The sequence below is a fragment of the Elgaria multicarinata genome, chromosome 7 (genome assembly GCF_023053635.1).
Source record: "Elgaria multicarinata webbii isolate HBS135686 ecotype San Diego chromosome 7, rElgMul1.1.pri, whole genome shotgun sequence".
Taxonomy (NCBI): Eukaryota; Metazoa; Chordata; class Lepidosauria; order Squamata; family Anguidae; genus Elgaria; species Elgaria multicarinata.
The window spans coordinates 54,511,795-54,534,476 of record NC_086177.1 but is presented as its reverse complement, the minus strand read 5'-3'; the positions used below and the strand labels follow the sequence as shown (position 1 = coordinate 54,534,476).

Sequence of the window (22,682 nt, the reverse complement as noted above, 5' to 3'; positions counted from 1 at the left end):
CTTAAAATATACTAATTATTATTATGGCAGCTGTAGAAAGAAGCCTTTATGTAACATCTCTGATGCAGCACAGCAGGCCCCATAATATTTTGGAACGTTTGGAAACCAGCCTTGCATAGGCAAATAAGCCCCATTGTGGACATTATACATGTGCTCCTCTAGAACATGACCATAAGAGCTTTTGAAGAGGGTCAGCCAAGCTCTCAGTTAAAACATTTTATATAAATATATATTGTGCCCTTTGTGTGGGCTACAGTGAGGAAGCTGCTATTAAGAAGCAGAAACTGCCAACTATAAGAATTGCAGAACACTAAATACACCAATTGTTTGCACACATTGCATTTGCCATCGTCTAAAACAGGCGTGTCCTCCAGATCATGTTGGGCTGCAAATCCCAACAGTCCTAGCCAGCATAGCCCTTGATGAGGGATGCAGCATGCCACCAACATTTGGAGAGCCACAAGTTGCCCACCCCTGATATACAATGTCCCATCCAACAATTTTCAGAAAGTAGAGATTCCCTACAGAAGTCCAAGTTCCTTTCTGGCCCTAAAGCATGTGCTAAAATCTTGCCTATCTAATCCTAACTAGAATGGGCAACTGCTCATGTATTGCAAGCTCTTTGCTTTCCTATGTGCCTTCACTAAATATAATAATAATAATAATAATAATAATAATAATAATAATAATAATAATAATAATAATAATAATAATTTGTATCCTGCCTTTTGCCCAATGCTGGGCCTCAAGGTGGCCTTACAAAGTTTAAAACATACACGGGGGGAGAACCATAAGAACAGGAATATATCAGACAACAATTGCTCCTACCTCGTCAACAGCATGGGACAGGTCAGTAAGTATCCTATTTTACAGACCTGGTTCACGTTTAACAGCAATTTCTGGGACATTTCACCCAGGCACTGCTGACATCTAGCAAAAGCGAGCGAGTGCTCTGCCTCCTGCATGCTCGTCTCTCCTACTTTCAATTAACAAGCCAGGAGCTATTATTGTGATGTCTGACTCTGGAAACTCTGGATTATTTAGGAGTTAAACAACCCTGAGTAAACCCAACTCTGGGTTGCTAAACAACTCAGAGCTTCCAGGTTCCAACATCACAACAATTACCCAGGAATGTGGTATTCCTGGGTTGTTAATTGAAAGTGGAAGCAACATTATTATTATTATTATAGCGTATGGGAAGCAGTGCACTCACTTGCTACCACTTGGCCTTGACAATCTGTCACCCATGTGAACTGGGCCTTTATGTCAAAAATTTCAACATGAGAAGTCATACCTTTACAGGAAAAAAAATATATATCCCTGAACTGCTGGTAAAAAACCAGCTTTGAAGCCGAATGACCCTCACAAACACAACCTCATTTATTTAGGTTGCTATGTTTGGATTCAACATCTTTTCTCCCATGTTATCCTTATGTCATGAATTTTCTAAAACCCTAGCTAATGTTTACCTTCTGGTTTTCCAAGTCTCTGTATGTTAGTCCAAAGTAGTCCTTCTCCAAGAGGTTCAGGTGTTCACATACTTTGTCAAACAGTACCTGGCCCCTTGAGCGTTTCTATAGTAAAAAGCAGAGAAGAGTTTCAAAACATGCAAGCCTTTAAAAATCAATCTCAGGAATTAGGTGATTAAGTGAATACTGATTTAATTTCACAACTTATTTTAAGAGAGAACTAAATGGAAGCCTCAGCACTTAAATCAACATTTTGCTGCTGTAGATGTTTTTCTGTTATATGTATATTGATATATTTTGTTCTACATAATACTACCACACAAAGTTTCCTACCTGTATGTAAATAACTATTGATACTTGAAGAAAACTACTCAAGGCAGTATAATTTCTGGAAATTTCTCTAACATTAGCCATCATAATTATCAGCTCCATTTCTGGGCAATAATCTAAAGGCATTCTGATATTAAATTACACTTATTTAGAAGCACACTCTATTGACAGAATTCGTCAGATACTCAGTATACCCCAATAACTCATGCATGCATGTAGATTCCTGGAAGTTGTTACATATAATCCACAACATTAGATTTCTATTTTTAAGGTATATATGTATCACTAAAATATCATTACACATGTTTGTTTACTGATGGTTACAATGCAGTATGGGCTTTACAAATGTTTTAAAATGATGAATTGACAATAAACATACTTCTAAGCAGGGTGGAGAGCAAAAGGTGATAATGCAAAACGAGACAAAATTAATGATGCTGTTGATGCTTAAAATCAATTGGCTCATATTTTGAGGCCATCAACCATAGTATCCATCTAGACTGCCATATGGGGCTGGGCCTTGGGAGTATGCCATCTGAACCGGGAATGGAATGTGCACTATTAGAAAGTACACGGCTGTGTGCATATTTAACCAATATTTTGTAAACCATTGTTGTATATTTTCTTCCCCTAACCTATCTACCACAATCGCCATGCTAAGCCACTGTGGGGTATTTAACCTCCAGGGCTTAGTGGTGTTTGCTGAAAGCTATTCTGAATATTCAAACTGCGACTCCAGTTTGTCAAGTCATGTGAGCCCAGTGAGGGTAGGTTGTTGGTGTGGTTAACAAACCACACAAACCAATGGGGACTTTAGAATTGTGGGTGGTTTGTTATCTACACCACCCATCCAGTCTGGGTTCACAAGACATGACAAGACATGGCCAGAACCTGAATAGGTAACCACGATGAGCCATGGTGATTGTGTGAACCCAGTCAATGGGCCACTTTGCATGACACAAAGTTGGTTAATAAGTCACCATATGCATAATAGTTGCATGTTAGCCTGATTTACATAATAATCCTTGCTGGGTATTGCTATCATGAGATCAGAACCAGATAAGCCACCATGGTTTATTAGCTACCTCATGTGAGAACCAGGTCAATGAGTCCTTGAAAATAATTTGAATTTCAGTGTTTTGGTTACTTGCTGTACATTAGCTATTAATGGATGTTAATTTCTTAAAACAGAGCTACACATCAAAAGAAGCACCTGTCTCCTTGAAGCCTCCAGTAAAACACCTTAACCTCCATGTGTTCATTGTTGTTTATCAAAGCAGACAGCTTTGCAGAACATGGATCTGCTAGCTGAAACATTTTTGATTTTTGACCTTGCCTGACCTTTAAGGCATCATCTTGTCATAATACAAATGCAAATGGATGCAAATTGCAACATTCAGCCTTAGTATTATTCTGAGCCCAGCAATTTTGTTGATATAAATTCCTAATAGTCTTTTTGCTTCCACATCTCTTTGTCTTGTCTGGTACTAAAATGTGAAGCAACAGAACAACAACAACAACAAAGTTTTATTTATTTTTATTTTATATATTTTTGGAATATCCTCTGCTCAATGAGCACTCAGGGCAATGTCGAAATGAAGAGAATAAAGAGAATCATAGAATCATAGAATAGTAGAGTTGGAAGGGGCCTAAAAGGCCATCCGAGTCCAACCCCCTGCTCAATGCGAAATGTTTGTCAAGTATTCTTTTGGCGTTCTTTTGTATGAGGCAGTAGCCTCTGTAGAATAACATGCTACTGCCTCAAAGAAGAGAACGCCAAAAGAATACTTGACAAACATTTTGCGTTACAGCTCCTAAAGAAGGATTCCCAGTAATCTGAAACGTCGAGCGCATCTTTTATATATTGTCAAGCAAAACTTTTTTTAAAAAAACCTATATTAAAGCCAGTTTTACTATTGACACAAGCACCAGAGCCTCGCCTCTTCTTCCTTGCCCAGCTTTCGTGGTGCTTGTCCCATCCGCCTCACCCCAGAGCACAGGCCTTCTGTTTGGAAGACCTGAATGTAGAACTTGTGGAAATTAAGGAATAAAAAGCAGATTTGTCCCCTGGTTTTTCATTTGGAGTTTTCCTTTTTTTCCAACTGGGGGAGATACATATCAGTTTGAAAATGGCTTAACACGCTGCACCCACATATGTTAGCAATAATAATTACTAAAATTTAGGAGACATGAAGAAACTGGCTGCAAATTACACATTTGCTGGACAATTATAAAGGCAATTATTCTGATTTAATACACAGTTATACTTTGGGGATAGTTCTGAGAACAGAGAAATAATGACCATGTTTCCATAACTTCAGCATTGATTATATCTTGCATATAAAACAGAAAAGGCAATTTTACAAGTCAATTATTATTCCAGGCCAACAGTTTGGATCTTAGTATTTTACAATGGAAAAATGTTTAATCGTATAAATCTGAGATTATGGTTGGCGTTATGCCAATAACCACAAAGTACTTTTCAATCACAAAGGAAACTATGGGTTCAGTCCAATGGCTGCACGAGCACAACCCAGTTTGTGCAACTGATCTCTACCGTTCTCTCCTCTACCCTTCAGCCCCTGAATGCCCCAAACCTTCTTTAGAGGGGCAATGAGCCCTCCAGTAAGATACAGACTGTGTCATACAGGGATGCAGTGTGAGGTGGAGGGGTGGGTGGGCAAGGAAAATCAGCCAATCCCTTCACCAAATTTCAGGCAATTCCCCCTGACATTCAGGAAGACTCCCCTTAATAAGAATAAGTAGCATGTGAGTTTGTCCAGGCTAAACAAAAGAGAGAACATACTATGGGCATTATATTACTGGGTAGAAAAGACAGATGAATGAGTAGACTGCACTTCCTGTAGCAAACAGAATATAAATTGCAGAGGGTGGAAAAGATACATTTATGTTGCAACTTGACAAGGAGGTCCTTTGGCTGACTAGATATAGAGGACCAGGAGCAGATCTTGACTTCAACCACTGGCTGTATATTTGGTTCAAAATTAATATGCATATAGCTTTTCCTATTTGATGTCTGCACCCAATATAACCTACAGAATATGCCTGCTCTCTTCACAGAGGCCCAAATAGGCTTCCATATGTCATTGGTGGCAACAGTTTGAAATTAATTAGTGTTAAGATTTTCAGACATCTACAATGTTAATTTACATATGCACGAAATTTGGGATGGAGATTTTTGATCATTCAATTCCTTTCTTCCTCTTCAGATCTTCCATATTTACTTCTGAACTGTTTAGTGTGTTTCCAATTCACTGCTCAATTACCCTCACTTACCTATCTATAAGAGATAGGTCAAACCCTTATGGGGAAGAAAAGAGAATTCCCCCTTTAGAAATGAAGAAATCTACCATAGTGTCTCTACTACCACACTTTACAGCACAGCTATTTTTGTGTGTAACACTACAGTCTCAGGAGTATAAGAAATGTTGAAGAAGAACAGATAGCCACAGCCTACTGCAAAAGGAAAGAAATCTCTCTGATTTCTGCAGTCAATAATAAAAGATCACATGACCTCCATAAGGAAAAACAAGTATATATGGTGAAAATAACAGAAAAGGGACACAATTTACTAGATTACTAGATGAGAAGAAAATTCAACCATGTGCATCTCCCAGCTATCAAAGAATGCAAAACTTCCTATTGGTCATTGGGCATTTTTTGTGCACATTCATACAATATCTGTATGAATATTATAGATAGGCCCCAATTCCCCTTTTTCCCTGTGTACATATATAGGTTTAAACTGTTACTGATGCTATCCTCCCGTCCTTGCTTCACATCATTAATTCTTCTCTGTCCTCTGGCTCATTTCCCTCTGCTTTTAAACATGCTACTGTCTCTCCCATTCTCAAAAAACCCACTCTTGATCGACTTTCTCTGTCTAACTACCGACCTGTCTCTCTGTTGCCCCTTGTCTCAAAGATTCTGGAACGTGTGGTCTACTCTCGCTGTCTTGACTTTCTCTCTAGTAACTCTGCTCTGGATCCCTTTCAATCTGGATTCCGTCCTTTGCATTCCACTGAAACAGCCCTTACCAAGATCACCAATGATCTTCTCACTGCCAAGTCTAAGGGCCATTATTCCGTCCTTATTCTCCTTGATCTAACTGCAGCCTTTGACACGGTTGATCACGATCTTCTCTTAGATTCCCTCCATGACCTTGGACTCTGTGGCTCTGTCTATAACTGGTTCGCCTCCTATCTAGAGGGTCGCTCTTTCAGCGTGTCGGCTAACGGCAGCTCGTCCTCCTCCTTTCTCCTTTCAGTAGGGGTTCCGCAAGGCTCGGTGCTTGGCCCGCTGCTGTTTTCTCTATACATGCTGCCCTTGGGTAAACTTATTCAATCTCATGGCCTCCAATATCACCTGTATGCCGATGACACACAACTATACCTCTCATCTCCGGAACTTTCTCCTGATGTCCACGATCGTATCTCAGCATGTCTTTCAGATATCTCAGCCTGGCTGCTTCATCGCCGTTTGAAACTCAATATGGCAAAAACTGAACTGCTTGTTTTTCCTCCTAAAGCTTCTCCTCATCTCTCATTCTCTCTTACTGTCAACGATGTCACGCTTACTCCGGTCAAGGAAACTCGTAGCCTTGGCTTTATATTTGATTCCTCGCTCTCCTTTATTCCTCATATCGAGGCAGTAGCTAAATCTTGTCGTTTCTTCCTGTATAATATTGCCAGGATTCGACCATTTTTGTCTGTCTCTTCTGCCAAGACTCTCGTTCACGCACTGGTTATCTCTCGGTTGGACTACTGCAACCTCCTCCTCTCTGGCCTCCCCTCATCTCACATCAGTCCGCTGGTCTCTGTCCACCACTCTGCTGCTAAGATCATCTTCCTGGCCCGCCGCTCTGACCATGTCACTCCGCTTCTGAAATCTCTTCATTGGCTCCCAATTCATTCCAGAATCCAATATAAACTTCTCCTGTTGACCTTCAAAGCTTTTCACGGTCTAGCTCCTGCCTATCTCTCCTCTCTCATCTCACACTATTGCCCCGCTCGTGCTCTTCGCTCCTCTGATGCCATGCTTCTTGCCTGCCCAAGGGTCTCTACTTCCCTTGCTCGGCTTCGTCCATTTTCCTCTGCTGCCCCTCATGCCTGGAATGCTCTTCCAGAACACCTGAGAACTACCAACTCAATCACAGCTTTTAAAACACAGCTAAAAACTTTTCTTTTCCCTATAGCTTTTAAACTTTGAGTTTGTTCTGACTCTATACTGTTAGCTTCACCCTTCCCGGTGCCTGTTTACACTTCCCTGTGCCTGTTTGCATTCTCCTTCCCTTCTTATTGTTTACTACAACTTTATTAGATTGTAAGCCTATGCGGCAGGGTCTTGCTATTTACTGTGTTATCTGTACAGCACCATGTACATCGATGGTGCTATATAAATAAATAATAATAATAATAATAATAATAATAATAATAATATGTTGGTAAGTTACCAATGTTATCCCCTGTATGTAGAGCCTTAGTATCCCAATCATTTCAAATAATTTCTCCTTAAGACTGTAGTCCTAAGCAGTCTTATTTGGATATACACACCACTGTAATTAAAAAGGGACATAATTTTGAGCTAAATTAGGTAATATTGGGGTATTAATCCTGATGTCACTTACAGTGAGTTCAGAGGAATCACATCAATGGGCCTATTTGTGCATTTAACCTGTTGGTTGTTTTATTATGGTTTTAATTTTTGTGAACCGCCCAAAGAGCTTCGGCTATTAAGCAGTATAGAAATGTAATAGATAAATAAATAGATAGATAAAATAAATATTCAAAGGAATTATGCCAATTCTGGAATTAGCAATTTCTTTTCATAACAGATCTACTCACCATGGTAAATACGTAGCAGATGAAACAGGGCTAAACACTCAGGGGTGGGTTTTTGTTGTTTTTGTGTTTACTCAAATGGTATCAAAACCAATCTATCATGTACTCTCATTATGTCAACTTATTTATTTATTACATTTATATACCTCCCCCATAGCTAGAGCTCTCTGGGCGGTTTACAGAAATTCTAAAATTGAGATAAAAACAAGTATACAAAATTTAAAATTCTAAAACATACAGAACATACATACATGAAGCATTAAAAACTGTTAAAATAAACATGTGGGTGCCATATGTGCTGCCATATGCCTGGACAAAGAGGAAAGTCTTAACCTGGCACCGGAAAGATAGCAGCGTTGGTGCCAGGCGAGCCTCGTCAGGGAGATTGTTCCATAGTCTGGGGGGCACCACTGAAAAGGCCCTGTCGCTCGTTGCCACACTCCGAGCCTCTCTCGGAGTAGGCACCCAGAGGAGGACCTTAGATGTTGAATGTAGTGACCGGGTATATTCACATCAGGAGAGGCGTTCCGACACGTATTGTGGTCCCAAGCTGTGTAAGGCTTTATAGGTCAAAACCAGCACTTTGAATTGGGCTCGGAAACATACAGGCAGCCAGTGCAAGCGGACCAGGGCAGGTGTTATATGGTCGAACTTTCTGGTTCCCGAAATCAATCTGGCCGCTGCATTTTGCACGAGCTGCAGCTTCCGAACCGTCTTCAAAGGCAGCCCTACATAGAGTGCTTTGCAGTAATCTAACTTGGAGGTTACCAGAGCATGGACAACTGAAGCCAGGTTATTCCTGTCCAGATAGGGTGTAGCTGGGCCACCAACAAGAGTTTGTAGATGGCACTTCGTGCCACTGAGGTAATCTGAGCCTCAAGTGACAATGATGGATCTAAAAGAACCCCCAAGCTACGAACCTGCTCCTTCAGGGTGAGTGCAATTCCACCCAGAACCGGTAGAAAACCCCCTCTCCTCTCAGCGGAGTCACCTACAAACAGCACTTCAGTCTTGTCTGGATTGAGTTTCAGTTTATTAGCCCTCATCCAGTCCATTGTTGCAGCCAGGCACCGGTTCAACACATCCATAGCCTCTCCTGCTGAAGATGAAAAGGCGAAATAGAGCTGCATGTCATCAGCGTACTGATGACAACACACTCCAAAGCTCTGGATGACCGCACCCAGCAGCTTCATGTAAATGTTAAACAACATGGGGGACAAAACCGACCCCTACGGGACTCCTTACTTGTGAGTCCACGGGCCCGAGTAATGTTCCCCAAGCACCATCTTCTGTATCCGACCCGCCAGATAGGAGCGGAACCACTGTAGAGCAGTACCTCCCACTCCCAGCTCAGTGAGTCGTCCCAGAAGGATACTATGGTCAATGGTATTGAAAGCCGCTGAGAGGTCGAGGAGAATCAACAGAGTCACACTCCCTCTCCTGTCTTTCTCCTGACATAGGTCATCATACAGGGCGACCAAGGCTGTTTCTGTGCCAAAACCAGGCCTGAAGCCTGACTGAAATGGATCCAGATAATCAGTCTCATCCAAGAGTGTCTGGAGCTGGCCCGCAACCACCCGCTCAAGGACCTTGCCCAGGAATGGAACATTTGCCACCGGCCTATAGTTATTAAGATTTTCTGGGTCCAGGGAAGGTTTCTTTAGGAGTGGTCTCATCACCGCCTCTTTCAGGCAGCCCGGGACCACTCCCTCTCGTAAAGAGGCATTAATCACTTCCCTGGCCCAGCCGGCTGTTCCATCCCTACTAGCTTTTATTAACCAAGAGGGGCAAGGATCCAGTACAGAAGTGGTGGCGCGAACTTGTCCAAGTACCTTGTCCACGTCCTCGAGCTGTACCAACTGAAACTCATCCAAGAAAACTTAGACTTTGATTGGATAGGAATTAGGCTTTGAGTTCCATGATCGTTGCATGTTATTTTCAGAAACACAGAATTCAGTATTTACATTGCATCAATTATACTATTCTCTTTTTATTATAAATATTAATGACTGTTAAAAAGAGAAAAATTATATGCACACATCCAGACATCTTTATCTAAGCCAGATAGTAAAATATAGTATTTATAAACTTGAAAATATCCCTTTACCCATCCCGTACCTACTATAATTATCCTTGTAGGAGAGACAGGCCTGGAGGTTTAGCCAGTTGTCAGGAACACTTTGTCTGTAGTACAGTAATAGCGCATGTCCAGCCCTTCTAGCTGAGTGATTTCATTATTTACAGTAGGTCAGTCTCTGAACTGTTGACTTCTGGGGAGCAAGGAAAGCTGTATAACTGCACAGCTTTCATTGTGATACAGGCAGTTCCTTCCTTGTGATACAGGCATTTGAAAGCCCGAATAGCACTGAGTGCTATGCCCAACCTTATTTTAATTTCTAAGCAGGGCAAGTAATGTATTATTATTATTATTATTATTATTATTATTATTATTATTATTATTATTATTAGAGGGGTTACCACATTATCATTCAGTCCATGCCCAATTACATTTTAGCCATTCTAAAATATTCATACAACCTTTTGGCATCAATCGTAAAATATCCCGCCCACACCATCCTAATCCAACTATGGTAGGTTTGTTCTTCCCTTGAGGATATGAGCAGAACTCAGGATTGCTATACTAACACATGCCCACACCCACACCCACTTTAAATCCCAGGTAGATTTAACTGCACAAAGTAGTTATGTGCAGAATGCCATGCAAATACATACTCTCTAGTATTGGATTCTCTCAATACAAATACAGAATTGTGTTAGGTGTTCAGTATTGGTAATCATAAGGATGGTACTAAAGAAGCACATCAATATAGCCCATGTGCTTGAATTTTGAGCATATACAACGCACAACCTGCCCTTTTCTGCCATTTCAGAATAGACTAGGAAGCTTGATTAAGGAATTCAGTGCACAAAACCTTCGAATGCACACACACACACACACACCTACCTTTAATGACACATTATTTTGAGCAATATGGAATGCTATCATGCAGGAAGCAGTAGTGTCATTGTTAAGCAGAAGTTACATAAGAAACTATACCCAACAGATACCTATTATCACTTGCTAAACTATATACCATGTATATAAATGCTGTGAATGCAATCTTTAAGAAAACATCACATTTTGTAGTATCTCCAGGACAAAATATACCTTGGGCAAAACATTTGCAGATTGTACAATACAAATGGAAAATGTACAGATGCATATTTATGTTGTAAATGCACAGACTTAAAATTGTGCAGAAAGGCAATAAAGTGTCATTATTTTTGTCTTACTGATAATGTTCTTCTAATCGATTATCATTCAAGCAAAGCATTAATTTATTCTTGTTTCTTCCCATAAAATAACAGAATTGCAGACATACAACAAGACTATGTAACCTGGGCTAAGATTCAGAGCAAAGAACATAAAAGAAAGAGCCTACTCAGTTTCTACTCTACTTTTTGTAACGTTAAATACAATTCAATAACATTCACTATTGTATCCTTCTGGAGCAGCATCTGGGTTGCGAGTTGGGGGCATTCCTGCTTGGATAGTTAATTCCAGAAGGTAGTGCTGGGGAATTATTGCTCTCCTCCATGGCAATTACATCACGGGGTTCCACAGGGCTCAATTTTACATCCACGTGAATCTGCTGGGGAAGGTTATCTGGAGATGTGGACTGAGGTGCCATCAATATGCCGATGGCACCCAGCTCTACCTCTCCTTTTTATCAAACCTAAGCGGGGCAGTGGAGGTCCTGCCTGAGCAGAGTTAATGGCCTGGAGAAGGCCAACAAACTGAACCTCAGTTCACACAAGACGGTTAGCAGGTGGTTTGTCCGCTCAGCTCTTGAGCGGTTCTGGAGGGGGTTGCATTCATCCCAGCATGGCGGATCTCTTGGATCTATCATTGTCACTTGAAACCCAGGTGGCCGGAGTGCCTTTTAACAGCTTAGTTTGATATAAAAGCTGCAACCTGATCTGGACAGAGATAGCCCGGCGACAGTTTTCTATGCTTTATTAACCTCCTGGTTGTATTACTGCAATGCACTATATGTGGAACTACCTTTGATAAGATTCAGAAACTTCAGCTACTTCAAACCAGAGCTGCTAGGCTACTAACTGGAACAATATGATGATGTGATTTGTCAGCTTTGTCAGCTGCACTAGCTCCAAATCCATTTCCGATCCACATTAAAAGTGTTGGTGTTGATCTTTAAAGCCCAAAATTGCTTGGTACCAAAGTACCTAAAGGAACGTCTCCTTCCACATGTACCTGTTCAGACCCTTAGGTCATGTTTGGAGGCCCTACTCCGAGTGCTCCAACCGAAGGAAGCTAGACAGATGGCTACAAGAGAGAGGGCCTTCTCATTTGTGGCACCCCAGTTTAGGGATGGCTGTTGCAAAGGTATCTGTCCCTTTTGGGACTCTCTGGATTTCCCCGGAGCCCCTGGCTATGCTTCTGTTTGTGAATCAAGCGGAGGGCTTTTTCCTGAAATCTGGGAACTTTTGCATCTTTTTCTTTCTCTTACTTATGCAAATTGCAGCTTCAAATTGCGTAAATGCCGATTTTAAAACTGCAAGCTGGCCCAGTTCAATACAGATGAAGTTGGTCCGCGTGGGTAAGCGAGCTGGAGTCCTAGGGTGGGGAAGAGCTGCTGAAAGCTTGGAGAACTTGACCCCTCCGGACAGATTCCTCCAACATCCTTACCCCACTTATGGAATGAAGTCCCCAAAGAGCCTTACCTGGCTCCTACACTGTAATTTTTTCAGCACCAGGCAAAGACCTTTTTTTTCCTCCCAGGCATTTTAGATTTTTATGGCTGTTTTATCAATTCTTGTGCTGTTTATTGTTTTGCATTATATTGTATTTTACTCTTTTAAATATTTATATTTAATTTTACATTTTAAATTGTTCTATGGCATTTTAGTTTAACTATTTGTAATCCACCCAGAGAACATTAGTTATTGGACAGATTAGAAATGTAATAAATAAATAAATTCAAAATATAGTACCTCTTTAAAATGTTTGCATACATGTGCTTGTAAATACTATATTTAAAGCAGTGAAGGCTCGATGTTTTATAAAAAGAAAAAGTTTTTCAAAATAACTATGCTTTGCCTGTATTAACATGCCTATAGTTTAGTGAAGCGCTAATTTTTGTTTCACAGTGACCTTAATTTAATAAGACTAGTTTAAAACTTAATTTATGGGCTACAAAATAGATATTTTAAACATCCCTTTGCTACTCTGCTACAATTTCAGTTTATTTATTTAAATAGTATGCTTAGATCAGTCTAAATGAAAAAGAAATACTTGCTAAGCAGCTTTAAAAACTTGCTAACAATAAATAAAAACAGCAATATTACAGCACAACCTATGCATGTTTACTCAGAAGTAAGCCACACTGAGTTCAGTATGTGTGCATAGGATTGCAGTTTTAGAGAGTACAAATTGTACTGTAACTCATACAACATCTACGTTACACATAATGTAAAGGAACCGTCATAAGAAATAAACCTCTTATACTGGATTAGAAAGTATCGTCAATTAAGAATCTCCTATTTTTCATTTCAGTTCAGTTCATTTAAAAGAGTTTTGTTGGGAGACAAATTGCATTGCTAACAATTCATCCAGCAATATTTGAAATAGGATGTCTAGATGCCGCTTCTAGCGGCTTACAGTTTGCAAATGAATACATCACACTCTTGTTTAACAAGCATACATCAAGTGTCAGTGATATTGTATAATATGACACACTTTCTATTGGGGCCAACCTTTTTTTTTTAATACTTGTTGAGCTCACAATCCTAAAAAGCCAGCACTAATCTAAACAAAACAAAAAACAAAACAAAACAAAAACCCAACAAACCAAAGGATTGCTAAATCCTGATAAGAAGATTGGTGACCTAGTCCTCATTCTGGAATCAGACCAAATTAGGGCCTTTGCTCATGACTTCAGCAGCACAGTTCTTAACAGGGCTAGTATAATATATATAGTCAGACTATGGTGTTTAGGGCAGAATTTCTTAAATTCTGTCTGAAGCAACAGGGATACAATGGTTCTATATTTGTAACTTTAACTGAAAAGTTTTAATAATATTTACTGATGTTTGAAATTATATTTTAACTGAATTTATTTTAAAGTTGTTTAAATTTAAGGCATTTTTAAATAATTTGATACTAAATTGTACTTTTCTTTTATTATAAGCCGCCTTGGAAAGATCAGTCTTGAAAGGTGGCTAAGAAATATATTAAATTAAATAATAAATAAAAAAAACTCCAGCTTCTCCCTTTCATGGAGCCCACTGGACGAACCTCTACATTGGTTTAGGGTAACAAGAGTTATGCCAATTTAGAAAAGCAGGTACTTAAGTAAGTGGACTGAAAGAAGGCAGACAACCCTACAATTGGCAAACAGTGAAAGAGGATGTTTACATTTACAAAGTGATTTAGTTGTACATTATATTTGCCATTTATGTGCATTTCACAAATGCATACTATTAGCAAACATTTCCTTTGTTAATTATGTAAGTTTTGAAACCATTAATAATTCAATGGCTATGAAAATGTTATAATGGTGATTAAAAGAAAACAACAAACTGTAAGCAATTTATCTATGGGTGACAGGTAATGTATCAGAATATGGGTCTTCCTGTAAGAGCCTTCTGAGCCCATATAGAAATATTACATACAAACCCTCTCTTTTTTTAAAAAAAAATGTTATCAAATACTAGACATTACCATTTCCATTACAGCTCAAGCCTAATGCGATCACATTATGGATGTTTCCAGAAGGACAGTTCCTCGCACTACCAGTCAAAAGGCATTGTGCAGCTATTCCGTGGTTTCCTCAATTCATTTTAATTTTATTTTTTAGGTAAAAAAAAGATGGAAAAAATGGTGGGAAAACATTGGCAGTTATAAAATTGAAACTGGTGTCTAGACTTCTGCATAATTCCATGTCTGACTGCACAATAAAAGATGGAAGAAATACTGACCTTAATAATAGTTATAAATTATGATGTGCTCTTTGAATGCTATATAAAGAATATTATTATTACTGAATTTATATGACTGTCCGTAAGCATAGGATCTTTAAGCAGCTCACAAAGAAGAAAATATTTTAATATTATGAGCTAAGATCACATTAGGAGGAAACCCTTACTATTAGTGATCTGAAGAGTGGGAATATGTCTCTGGCAGATTTAAAACGGTAGTTGACTTCTGCTCTAGAACCAGAGTTCCTTGGTATAATCAAACTTTCCACAACCTAGTGCCCTACAGATGTTTTGCACTTCAAATGCCATCAACCCCAGCCAAGATGCCAATGGTCAGAAATGCTGGGAGCTGTGGTCTAAAATATCTAGAGGGCACCAACTTGGGGAAGGCTGATGCATTACTTTCATTCATACGTAGTTTAATTAACGTTTTGTTAACAACTGGAATGCCTAGTGACTAAGATCCAAAGAAGCACACAACTAAAAGGGTGAGCTCATCCTTCAGCCTCGAAACAGGACTGCACATGGCAAACTAGTTTTGAAAAACTGAAGAGAGGTTCAAAATCAGTTGTTCTACAGCAAAAAAATCTCTCACTGGAACCAGCTCCCTTGGTGTGTTTTAAGTAGCACTTTGGGTACCAGCCAGAGCTAAGTGGTTAGAAAAAATTGTGAAGACACTTTTATTTTGACAGACTTTTAATGTGTAATATCTGGATTTAGTGGGCTTGCTACTATTTTTGTTTTGTCTTGTTTTGCTGTTTTTGTTTTATATTATATGTTATTGCTTTGAGATATTGGTTGTTAGATGCATTTGTACTTTATGAAGGGTTATGCTTCTGTGGGTACTTTGAGGTAAAGAGAAGGATATACTTTTGGTGGTTTTAAATTTTGTATATCTGTTTTTAATGTTCATTGTTTTTAACTTTTGTAAACCGCCCAGAGAGCTTCGGCTATGGGGCGGTATATAAATGCAATAAATAAACGAATAAATAAATAAAAATAAAATAAAAATAAATTATATGATGATGGTGATGATGATAATTCTGGCCAAAATGATTCCATTATGGAGAGATACAACAGAAACCTTCATTTTGTTTACATTGCATGATCATATATAAATGTGAAGTTGAGAATCTTGTCTAAATAAATAACATAGAGAATCCTCTGATACTATAACTTATGTACCCATTTCCTAGTTGCACTCCAGTTAGCTGAACACATATAACACAACAAAATCCTTTCTGTTAATTTTTTTTAATTCATGCAAAACAGAATCTTCCACAGCACTACCCATGGACTCTTATGAATATGTGAGTCATACTATGCCTTGTCAATTACCTTGCATTCATTTTTATCATCCTCTATAGCTTAAATAGCAACATCTATTTCATTCAAATGTACTATAGTTGTCCCAGAAGCTAAATATATGTTAAAAAATTGAATTTCTTTCAACAACAGAATTGATTAAGATTCATTTTATGGTTTGACAATTCAACCAGGGAAGATATGGCATTAACAACACAATCACTGAAATCCCACAACAGCCCCAACCTGACAACTAAAGACTGTTCTGATACTTCATAGTGATCTTCCCCTTTTTACAATGTAACTCCGGGGGGGGGGGGGGGGATAGTTACTCTGCTGCAGAGCCCAATAAATTACATACAACAAGCACTACCGAGTAGTCCAACATTGCATAGTGCGAAATCCTCAAGAAATGCTATCCATGTGAAACTAAGCCAGATGTGATCAAGGCTATTTGAATACAAATACCTGAAATACTTATTAGCTGTTTGGGCACGCTGCTAGGAAACCTATTTATGTTCTATTTTATTTTATTTATTTATTTAATTACATTTATATACCGCCCCACAGCCGAAGCTCTCTGGGCGGTTTACAACATTTGACTCCTTTGATAGTCCAAATGCTACCATGGCACTTTCTCCTGTCTAACACAAAGGGCGTGTTTGATATCCCTTCCTTCCGAACTATTACGTAGGCTCATAAGAAAGAACTGGACTAAGTAAACAAAATCTCACTTGATTTGGGGACTTTTCCTGTTTCTTCTCCCATTTTTGGGTACCATCTAGCCTGATGAAGAATTCTGGAGTGCTCAAAAGCTTGCACACTCTTTGGTGGTAAACGAAGTTATTGCCCAACAGTGGACTTTGGAGTTTTCTCCCTCTCTGTCATTGCTCCTGAGACATTTCCCCTTCTTCCTGCGCTGGATTGTCTAGTTGTGTGGCACCTATATACACCATGACTTGGGTAAATTTATTTTCTTTTCTATCAGTGGTGCTAGCTGCACTAGCTATTTTAGCCACAGTGTGGAGTGAGACAAAATCAGGTTCTCCTGCCAATTCATTAGAAAATAATTCTGACTTGGCACCATGCAACAGCTAGATAATCCAAGATGTGTTGCAATGAGGGGTTGGTAGGCTGCCATTGCAACACATCTATACAATGCAGCTATACAGTAAGGAAGGTGAGGGAAGCGAACCACAGGCTTTTAAAGCCCTTTACTCTATTATCCCTAATTGAAGTCCTTGCATTGGGCAATTCCACTTGCTCTCCTTTGTTTCTCCTCCCTGGAGGCAGAGGTGAAGGCCATCCCCAACCTCCTCAAGGGAACAATAGAAGAACTGTTTTACATTGGTGAGGCCTTGCGAACAGTGTTGACAGCCCTACAAAGAGTATATTTTGCTGAGAATCTACTGATCTTGAGACACAGCAAAATGTTGCAGACAACCGTTTCAACCAACATTTCAAATATTGTCCCTCACGATCAATGTACATTCATGTACAGTTTTTTTAAATAATCTTTTTCTTATTTGAGTGAGAAAAATCAAGTATCAGTAAATTGATTTGTCCTTTCCAATTGTGGCCAGCCAAATAATTCCACAAGTAGGCCATAGAGGCAACAGCCCTCTTACCATGTTCCCTCTAGCAGATCATGTCTGGCAGGATCATCACAACACTGGACACGACCTCTGAAGAGAACACTATAGTGTCCCTTCTACTTGTGGTGTTCAAGGTGAGTCAGAGGATACCAATAACGCAGCAGCATGACGGAGTGGAAGCCCAGAACCAGAAGTACAGTGCCAATCTGGCAGCATCAGGTTGACCTTCTTTTAGTCCTATTTGTAAGGCCCTTTCTACACCTAGGGATTATCCCAGGAAAATGGAGGGATCATCCCTGCCTGCTCCCGGGATCCCCTGTGTGTCATTTGGATGCACAGGGATGATCCCGGGGGAAAAGGCAGGTGTAGAAACGTCCTAAGAAGGCAGGTAGACTGTTCAGTGCTCTGGATCAGGGCCCCGATGATAGGCCAGGAATAGAGGAATCAGAGGCAACTATACAGTTGCTCAGTAAGGTTTTAGCCAGAACTTTCTTGACAGTTCTCCTGCTATCTTAAACATCTTGTTCCCTGATCCACTGGGTAGCTCCTTGGCCTCTCTGATAAGACACAATATTGAGCCAGGGGTGATAGGAATAGGACATAACAACTGGTTTTCAGTGACACACTGCCTCCAACCTGGAAGCTTTATTTACTATAGTTATCATGGCTAACAGCCATGATTTCCCCCCCAAACTTCCGTTTCCAAGTAATTAGTCATCATCACAACAACAAAAATCCCATAAATTACCAATGTATTACAAAGCAGTATTTTCTTGTGTCTATTCTGGATCAACTTCCAATCAGTTTCATTTGGTGACCCTGAGCAATACTATTGTTATAAAGAGGGAAAGAAAAACTTATCCATCCATTTTCTCTACAGAATGTATAATTTTATAATTGTTGATCATATCCCTCATCCACAGACGTCCTTCATCCCCGCCCCCCCCCCCCGGAAACTAAAAACCCCCAAACAGTGTCTTTTCTCATAAGGAAGGTGCACCAAGCCTTTTGGGATCTTGGTTCCCCTTTTCTACACATTTTCCAGTTCCAATACTACTTTTAAATGGAGAGACCAGAACTATAAACAGTATTACATACTCAGCCATATCATAAGGTTTATATACCGACATTACAATCCTGGAAGTTTTATTTTCAACCTATTTCCTAATAATCCCTAGCATGGAATTGGCTTTTTCACCATTGCAATACAGTGTTGTCCTTGATGTTACATAAATTGCTTTCTCTTTTTCTCAACAGTTACCAACAAGATCCATACCCTGAGAGTAAACATGTGACATTCCAGGCAGGCTCTCTTCTGAAGAGTATATGAAACAAAAATCCTTTGACTTAAAAAAGAAAAGAAAAATAGTAGCCCTAATATTGCTCTCTTCAAAAAGACTCAAAGACAGCTAGAGAACCCAACTACAGTGTGAAATTCCTATCTCTATTATTTTTGCTTTTTCTTGCTGGTGCGTCTGCTGCTCTCCACTCACCGGTTGCCAATATTACAGGAGCCAATATTCTATTTTGCGGGAAAGGCTGATTTGCTATGGGAGTCATCACACAGAGCCCTTAGAACAGAAATAGTCCATCTCTCTTTTGTTTACTGCTGCATGTATTCCAGACTGAATAGGCATGAACAACCATGTGCTTTTATAAGCATTATATTTCCTTTCTTAGAGAAACTTTCTCCTTTTAATACAAAAGGGAAGAACAAGTTCCACTGAACCACCCTTGAACCAAAAATGATTACCTGACCAAACACCCAATATGATACGCAGAGCAAATCCCCCTGCCATCCCTCTCTTTCCAGTCTTTACCTCCACTTCACAGCCATATTCTGAGCCATCCAGAAGAATTACTTTGCACTGCATACTTTTCGGTTTTTTGACAATCTTCAGAGGAGATCTGGAGAGTTTGCTTGAATTTGATTTCTGAGAGAGCTTGTCGTCTTCAAACTGCTGATATTCCAGTTGTCTTGCTGCTGCAGCAGCAAATTCGCGTTCTTTGTCAGTGGCCTACAAAGGGAAAATAGGGAGATTAAGTTCCAATTTCAGATTAAAAAAATGTGGCTGATCGCAGCAAGCGTTCAGCATCACAAAACACAATCAGCTATCCCTTTACAGAGGACTATTTAGAATCACATTTTTAAATAGCGACGTAACAGCAGCACAACAGAACTAACCATCATTCCATGTTTTGAAAAGCCTTTCAAGTCAATGGAACTGCTGCTCTGTCAACTGCTAATTCGGAGCAAGGTGCTAAGAAGAATCACGGCAGTGAGTCATTTTTACTTTTGGGGGGAGTCCAACATGTTACATGACACTGAAAATAATCATACCTCTTTTCAAGAGACCAGGGGACACCTAGATCAGTCCAACCAACAGTGCTTTCCCCACCGGGCAGTTGCATTCCAATGGTAGCAGGGCTTTAGTAATGGCTGCCGCTGCACACAGCTCTTCCACAACTAGTCTACAAGCAGGATTTCAACAGCAACAGAAACATAGTAATACCTTGGCTAAAGCTTAGAAAGTTAATCCTATTTTCATCTGACCATCATAAAAACGTATCTGATTTGGCTCCAAATGACTTCAGAGTCAGTCAGCAGCCTGCAGCCCTGACATTCATCACAAATTAATCCTCCAAGTCTGTTTCCTTCATTGTAACATGTCTCCATGAGAATGAATCAAATCTGGCCAAAAGCTTTAATCTGCTTTCAGACCTAAAGAGTCATGTGTCGCACAATATGTAGCAAAGTGCAGGGCTCCACTCCCTATATACTACAGCACATGGGGAGAGAAATTATATTTGTCTGTTACAACTAGCGGAAGATGCAAAGAAAATCAAAGAACACTTATCTGCTGGGAACCTTCTAGTTTGAGTTGTGAACTGGAGCTTTATACATAAAAAAGGCAGTTAATGGGTACTAATTTCTAGGAGTAGCTAAGCAGGACAAAACTAAGCTGGGGAGAATTTCTCTAGGTTAGACTGTCACAGGAGTACCTTATATTAATTTGTGCTGTGCACAAAAAAACATGCCAAGAACTATTAGAGCAGGACCCAAAACTGTCAAGATGTGTTCATGCAGGAAAATGGTTTCACAGAGAATTAAGCCTCATCTTCCTAAAGAAGCCTGACATTCTGTTCATGCAGTTATCTAGGGCAAAATGACCACTGAGACACAACTTGCATTCAGCTTTTAGTTTTGTATTTTTCATGCATAAATTCACTCTTTCATGTGTGATGAACACTTCGTCAGAGAATATTTGTCATTTATTGCCACAAGCAATTTGATGATCTGGCCAATGGCACTAGAAATTAACTTCTAAGGAAGAAAAAAATGTGTGAAACTCTTTTTGGATCAAGGTAATTCCAGCTGAAGCAGCACTGAAACTGCTCAAATCTTGACCAGAGAAGTCTTCCTATCTCTTCCTGCCATACAGTCTGGACAGTGAATGTGTTTTTATAGCAGACTAAATTTATACATTTTGATTAAGCAATTTGAAAGAAGTCTTTGCCTCAAGGTGTGAAAGCGGTCTGGATATTGTCAGGATGGAAACCAACAACCATGTGGTTTTATAAGCCCGGTGCCAGTCCTTCCCTGCAGAGGTGAGGGATCCGTTAAGATGGACCACCCTTAGAGACTTACAGAATCTGATGGATTCCTGAATGCTCTGAGGAATTTTTCAGCCAGAGCCGGCAATTCTGTGGAAGCCCTTTTCATGCTGAACGGCATGAACGGTGAGGCATGAACGGCCATTGAAATGATGGCTCCTGAGTGCCCTCTTTGGCACTCGGGACTTCAGATGGTCCCACTGGAACTTCAAATGATGAAAAAGACTAGATGATGGCTAGAACACAATTGGTGTAAGACTCATAATGAAGGTGACTGAGCATGCATGAGAACATATAATTGTGCCTACTTTGTGGCAGTGAAAGTGCCATCTACTCCTTTGAATCAAGCATTGGAACCCTCAGAGGCTCACTGCAATGAATTTGCCAAACACTTTGTGGGTAAAATTGCTCACCTTCATGGTGACTTGAATGCCACTACTGATACAGTGTGTATTGAGGTGTCCACTGCACTGCCTTGTCCTGTTCTGTGAGATCAGTTTCCATTTTTGGAACTTGAGGATGTGGACAAGATGCTTGCATCTGTATGATCCACCACATGCTCTCTCAACCCTTGTCCTTCATGCCTCCTTCAATCATGACACTACTGTGTTTTTTTTACTTTTGTTATAATGTTTTAAGGTATTTATGGTTTTATACTTTTTATATTGTATGTGTTTTATGTAAATTGCTTGGAATTCCTGAGATATCATATCCTGTGAGTGCTCCTTTAGTTAAGGTGTGTTGCTATATATATATATATATATATATATATATATTATATATACACACACACAAAAAAAAAGTTCTTCCATTTTAAGCCTCAAAATTCTACTGCTTATAAAAATGTCACATGTAAAGCTAATAACCTGAAAATGCAGGTTGTTTATCTGTAACCATAGTTCTTCAAGTGGTCATCTGTGAATTCACACATATTATTTATTTATTTATTTAGAGTATTTTTATCCCGCACCTCAGCCAAAAGGCTCTCGGAGTGGCTTACAATTTATCATTAAAGAAGACATTCCCTACCCTCAGGCTTACATTCTAATTTACCTGTGCGGAGCTCATTTTGGAAACTTTTGGGTTCCCGCCCTTCTCCTCAGCAACTTGAAACCGAATTGCTGAACTCCTAACCAGGAGATAAACCACTTGGTATTGAGAGCACATTGACATCAACACCAAAGTGGGGACGGTGGGTGGGTTGTGTGAATGCACAGATGACCACTCAAAGAACTATGGTTACAGGTAAGTAACCTGCATTTCTTCTTCATGGTCTCTGGGCATCACACATATAGGTGATTAACAAGCTTACTTCCTGGTGGAGGGTAGGTGTAGATCAGTGTCCCATCACAAGATGGATGAGAAAATTGCTTGCCCGAAATTGCGGTTTGTCCTGGTAAAAACATCCAAACAGTAGGGTGTAATCAAAGTAGAGGGCTTATACCAAGTAGCCACTCTGCAGAAGTCCGGGATAAACAGTCCCCTGCCTAAAGCTAGTGACGTCG

General features: G+C 39.8%; 1 protein-coding gene across 3 annotated transcripts in view; it reads right to left on the bottom strand.

Moving 5' to 3' along the window:
• The window catches only part of EPB41L3 (erythrocyte membrane protein band 4.1 like 3), a 108,565-nt gene that overhangs the window by 50,782 nt on the left and 35,101 nt on the right, over positions 1 to 22,682 (bottom strand). Inside the window, exons 3-4 of one of the 3 annotated variants that reach the window (XM_063130587.1) lie at positions 19,383 to 19,580; positions 1,470 to 1,574 (exon numbers count right to left, since the gene is read on the bottom strand). In XM_063130587.1, coding sequence (XP_062986657.1) covers positions 1,470 to 1,574; positions 19,383 to 19,580 — 303 coding nt within the window. Of the gene's footprint in view, positions 1 to 1,469; positions 1,575 to 19,382; positions 19,581 to 22,682 lie in introns of those variants that run through there. The other 2 variants (XM_063130585.1, XM_063130586.1) reach the window with 2 other exon arrangements.